This window comes from Talpa occidentalis, unplaced genomic scaffold (assembly GCF_014898055.3).
Source record: "Talpa occidentalis isolate TD23 unplaced genomic scaffold, MPIMG_talOcc4v2.1 talOcc4.3, whole genome shotgun sequence".
Classification (NCBI taxonomy): domain Eukaryota; kingdom Metazoa; phylum Chordata; class Mammalia; order Eulipotyphla; family Talpidae; genus Talpa; species Talpa occidentalis.
The window spans coordinates 35,270,055-35,275,983 of NW_023603184.1; the positions used below are offsets into that span (position 1 = coordinate 35,270,055).

At 40.6% G+C, this 5,929-nt stretch overlaps 1 protein-coding gene across 1 annotated transcript; it reads right to left on the bottom strand.

Annotated features, from left to right (window-relative positions):
- Positions 1–4,868: 4,868 nt before the first annotated feature.
- LOC119254619 (olfactory receptor 56A4) lies at positions 4,869–5,929 on the bottom strand. Its single transcript, XM_037521719.2, has one exon. It carries the CDS (start codon positions 5,927–5,929, stop codon positions 4,976–4,978), a length of 954 nt encoding a protein of 317 aa, XP_037377616.1. The 3' UTR covers positions 4,869–4,975.

Below are 5,929 nucleotides of genomic sequence, written 5' to 3' on the forward strand. Positions count from 1 at the left end.
CTCTAAACCACTGACACCCTTGATTAACAGTAAAAACCTGAACAAAGCAAAATGGAAAAATTAGTGTAGTAATGAAGGGGTGGGGGGAGCAACCTACTAGTGAAAATAATAAATACAAAAGAATCCAGTGTAGTGTCTTATTTGAATTTGCGACTGCTTTAAAAAACAGTGCACACTTCTTAGGACACAGAGAAAAATATGGAAACGAGCCTTCCAGTGCAAGGGGAGACCTGAGGAATGCTTCAATATGCCCGGGAAATGATGTGACAGAGAGTGGAGCTTCAGTTCTCTGTGACCTTCTTGGCTCCTGCTGGTGAAGGAGTGCTCAGGTTCAGCTGTGTCCTGAAGCAAAAGAAAAGTCGGCTTCTATAGATGAATTTTGGGGCATGTTGCTGAACTGCCCCGTGCACAAAATATCTTCCAGTGAAGGTTTGGAATCATTTTTTCCCCCCTTGACTATATAGTGTGAGCTTCTTATCAGAATTTTCTCCCATGCTTCTGGTCCCAAATTACCTGGAAAACTTGTTGAAACACAAGTTTCCAAACCCAACCCCCCAGTGTTTCCAATTCTGTAAGTCTGAAGGGAAGTCAAGACTTTTGCCTTGCTAACAAATTGCTCAGTAATACTCTTGCTGCTTCTGCAGAAACAATGATAGGAGGATGACTGGTTTAGACTAATCCTGATCCAAGGCGACTGCTCGGTTCAGCCAGCTCATGTCACAGCTCTGCTCAGCCTCATACATCAAATGAACTGTTTCTCCCATTGTCTTCAGTCATTTAATCACAATTCTGGTCAATTTCTGGCCTCCCAACTTGAAAATTAGTCTTATTCCCATGGACCCTGTGAGAATTCTATAGGCTCCTTTTACGTGGTTTTATGCCTCTAACTGGGTCTATAGTTCTTAGCTACCTCTCCCAGGAGCAGCAAAGTTCATTAAGGTCAAGGACAAGGTATCCTTCATTTTTCTCTGTGGCTATTGACACAAATCTGGACACTGATACTATGCCTCTAATAATCAAAGAAGGGACATTCTCCAGGCAGCCTTCCTGCTGGAGACAGATCTGAGCTGACCTCTTCTGAGCTAGGTGACCCACAGTCTAATGTGCTCATGGCTTTCAAAGTCCTTACAGACTAACGTTTGAGTGAAATGTTATCTATTCCCTGATATATACAACGCATTAACTTGAGGATCAAACTTAACCATTATATTTGGCTTTCCAGTGCACGGTTCCCCAAAATACATACTGACAAAGTGTCTCCGAGCAGCAGTCACACCCTCGGGCACAGTGTGACTCCTCAATTTCCCACTGGCCTTCTTCTGATGACTGTAGCCCCTGGGTGACCTTATGAAGATGAGCTTTCTATAATAACCACTCTCCTGAGACTGGAAACACAGCTAGTTTGGGAATCCTGCTCTCATGGGCTCCTACCTCCCTATAGATGCACACACACTTCCAGTGTAAAATGAGAGATTTCTGAAACAGATGAAGTAAGAATGGTGATCAGCTTATATTTTCCCTTGAAATGTCTGAAAGTTACCTAAACTGAGATGTACTATTTGCACTGGAAAGGACTAGCACATAGGGATGAATCTAAGAAGTCAGACATCATTAGACTCATGAAATAAATCATTTAACATGTTGCCTATTAGTTTCATATGCTAGCAGAAAAATTTTTCTGAAGTGAGGACTTTATAATGATTTATTTTATTATTAATTTTTTATTGTCTTAGAAATATCTTTCCACAATAAAATGTCACTTCAAGAGAAAGTAATTACATGGAATTTTGAACACTAATTTAAAGTGTGTACATTTAATTAGACTGTAATAAGTCAGTCCTTGATGAAATGAGAGCCCTCTCCTTGCCCTTTGTTCCTCTGTATCCACTAACTACCTTGAGCACAAGCTAGTAAATCCCTGATCTCCGCTATAGGTCTTCTAACAGTCACAACATTTCAACTCTTTTCTCCACGTTTGACCTCAGAAATGAAATGTTTTCAGATGGAAGGTTTAAAACCTAGAACCAGAGGCCTCCCTGGTGGTCTTGGGGTTAAGTCTCAAGGTTATCACTATGAAGGCCTGAGTTTTATCCAGGGCCAGGGAGCTGACCCATATGGTGCAGCAGACCTCTCCTATCTTACCTGCTGCTCTCCTTAGCAGTATATTTCAGTAAATCCACCTGTTCTGCCCACTAGATGGTCTCTAGTGAATCCTCTCACCCCATACTTCCAGCCTGTACCCCATTTCTTCTATGCAAAAATAAATAATCTTAAAAAAAAAACCAATCACCTAGGCTCAGTACAAAATAGCAGCAAAAATCGAGCAGCGTTAATGCAGAATCCAAACTCATTTCAACAATTTTCACCCCTGTAACTCTCACTTTGTTTACTTGGTAACTGCCATCTAAAATGTTTGAATTTCTCAGGATAGAAGTTGCAGAATAAGGGACCCCCTAGTGGTGCAAGAGGTTAAGACTCAACCTATGAAGCTATCCCTAGCCACTGCAGCATGAGTGGAGCCCTGGCGGGGGGTATGCATATGGTGCAGCAGACCTCTCCTGGCTCGTCTGCTGGTCCCCTCAGCAGTGTATTTCAGTCATTCTACCTGTTCTGCTTCCCACACTGTCTCTGGTGAATCCTCTCTCACACACACACACCTCTGGCTGTACCCCAGCTCTTGTATGCATAAATAAATAAATCTCTAAAAAAAAAAAAAAATGTAAGTAGCAGAATAAGAGACAGAACTTTCAGAAGCAAGAGCAGAATGATTCAGCAGGCCATCAAATGACCCTGATGAAGTGCTGAAGAGCCCAAATAAACTCAAGTTGGTGCTTTAGTTGGTTTTGGATGATGCCCTCAGCATCATCAATCCAAATTGCTAATTCTGCCATGTTTTCTCCAAAAACATAAGCCAAGTCTCACCTCTTATGTAAGGATATTTTTTGTACAAAACACCATTAAGATGAAAAGAGAAATAATGTCTTAAATTATAACAAATAATCTCATTAAAGCAGTGAGTACTCCCTTTTCTCAAATGTCTACAAGTGAAGATTGCTTTCAGACTAAACCTAATCTTAATCCTGCCACAAATACAGGTTGGCCACTGTATTTGTTACTTCAGCACAGCCCCTCCCTGTCCTTGTTTCCCAAGTTGGAGAAGTTTTATCTCTACAGCTGTCCCTTTCTCAACTATGTCTTTCTACCTAGATTCTGTAGTCTCTAGTACAGCTGGCACTTCTCTTGGTAAAAACCAAAGATCATGAGGGAAAATGACAAAGGGCTATAAAATGATTAATTCTTGTCATCTGGTGCATAGAAAAGAAAAGTCTGGTACTTATATCTTAAAGTTGAATAATATTTTTTCTCTCCTGGCCACTCTATTCTATCTCCCTTGTAGATGCAGAGCTGAGATGGACTTTAACATGTTGGGGCTGACCCACAGACATTCCAACAAAATTATATCTTTATGATTTCTACAACTTTGGGTCCTTAAACACCAACATCTAGGGTGTTCATTCTGATTTTCTTGTCTAAGTAGAACAAAGGCTCTAAAATAAAATATTACTTCTGCTAAAGATTTAGGTGGGTGTTTCAAAGGTAACCAGGCATAGTTTCCTCCAGGCTAATGCCTACTCAGTTACCTAATCATTTATGGCTGGGGTCCACCATATTGCTAATGTCATAATGTTGCCTTTCTTGTAGGTCAAAAAATACAGAGATGTTTTGGGTTTCCTGTTCTGAGCTACCACTGCCTGAAGTATTACATCCTGTATAAGCCTAATTACCTGCTTAAGTTATCTATACATTTAAATACAAAGAGAAAGAGAAAATAGAGATTTATAGTGTTTCCCCAGAGCATCTTAAAACTTTCATGCATTTAAGTGTTTCTTTGTAATAGGGGAGAGATATTCAATATTTAGGACCATACTCCACTGTACTTACACTCCTCCCACATTCTGTTTTATTATGTATTTCTTTCCACAGATAATTGCATTTTCCCATTTTATGCCAGTCCCCAGTTTAGTTATTCTATTAGCATTTGCTGAACGTCTTTTACGTGTTTATTCTTCTGTTTGAATCACAGGAACTTCAAATGAGTAGACAAATATTGACCTCATAGAATTACAAGTAAAAGGAGAAAGAACTTCACCAGAATTATTTGGAAGGGGAGAAAGCAATATACATCTTTTAGAGCTATCCAGCTTACAAGCTTTTGTATTTAATATTTATAAAATTATTGACATTATTACTAGAATTTTAATTCTCCAGAAACTATTTCCATATGAGCACAAAGAAAAAATTGCAGCAAGAGGAAGTTCTTAAAAATCCCAATCATAAACAAATATTTTCTCTTCTAAGTGCTAGACGGCTATCTAAATATTTTTAAGAAAATCATTAAAAAGAAGGAAAGAACTACAGGAAATTCAATTTCCTGAAAATACATTAGGTAAACATATTAATAAGATCTGCTAGGGCTAGAGGTGGCCGTGGATGACATATGTCACTCACTCAACTGAGAATTAAAGTTCTATGACCAATTCCCTATCTTTGCCCAAAATCCATTCATGACACAAAACCAGTTGGAACTGGTCAGGAAGAACCAAGAGATCTAACACACAACTAAGAATAAAGCAATTGAGGAAATGAAGAGGGATTGAAAATGACTGATAACACATTTACTCTTTATTTGAAAATTCACATCACTGTAATTAAACTCTTGTATTATGTCTTGACAATGTCTAGTCACATGAGACCTGGGAAAACTTCCAAGAAACTCCGTAATGCAACAATCTATGGTTCTAGTCAATACAATAGAAAACAGAACCCAAGATATGTATAGCTTCATAATCAAATGAAACATCCAGAAATCCAATTCAAACTCATTTCTGCAGTATCAATTTAAAGTTCTGATGCAGAATGACTTTCCTCCATTATTAAGTTATGTCCCTAATGTTGGTCTCACATATTTTGCTTCTCACAACCGTCTGAGTAGTTTCAGTATTCCCTGCTTGATCTCCTTGGTTCTCACACCATAGACAATGGGGTTCAAAGCCGGGGGTATGAGGTGATGCAGGATGTTGAGCATGATGGGGACATCTGGGGGAATTCTCTTCCGGGCAAGATTAGTGATGACCAGAACTAATAGGACCGTGCTGAAGAAGAGGATGAGGATGAAGTGGGAACCACAGGTGCCCAGAGCTTTGGCCATAGCTCCCTCTGCCTTAATCCTTAGCACTGCTCTCAGGATGAAGGAATAGGAGAGAATAATAAGGATGAGGTCGGAGCCCAATAGGGTCCATCCTACTACAAACTGGTAGAGCCGATTGATGGTGATGTTATCACAAGACAGTTTAGACACAGACAGGTTGGTGCAGATGCAGTTCTTGATGATGTTGTCTGCACAATATCTGAGTCTGGAAGCAAGGATGGGCACAGGCATAGTGAGAAGGCCATTGCGGGCCACAACAAAGATGGCAGCCTTAACTACAAATTGGTCAGTGATGATGGATGGGTATCTCAGTGGGTGGCAGATGGCCACGTAACGATCATAGGCCATGACCATGAAGGTGCAAGACTCCATAGTCAGGAAACTATTCATGATGAACATCTGGAGGAAGCAGGCAGAGAAACTAATAGATTTGTTGTCAAACCAGAAGATGTCCAGGACCTTGGGGATGACGGTGACACAAAGCACGATATCCAGCAGAGAGAGGAGGCTGAGAAGGTAGTACATGGGCTCATGCAGAGAGGCCTCCATCCAGATGGTGGTCAGGAGGGTGGTGTTGGCCCCTATGGCCAGGAGGAAGAGGAGGCTGAGGGGCAGGGACAGCCAGTGCTGCCAACTCTGGTAGTTAGGGAAGCAGATGAGGAGGAATTCAGAGAATGGAACTGACAAGTTATTGCTTTGTGATGCCACGTGCTGTGTCAT

Coding starts and splice junctions, on each gene's coding strand:
- LOC119254619 (XM_037521719.2), bottom strand. CDS start 5,929: ATGACACAGCACGTGGCATCACAAAGCAATAACTTGTCAGTTCCATTC.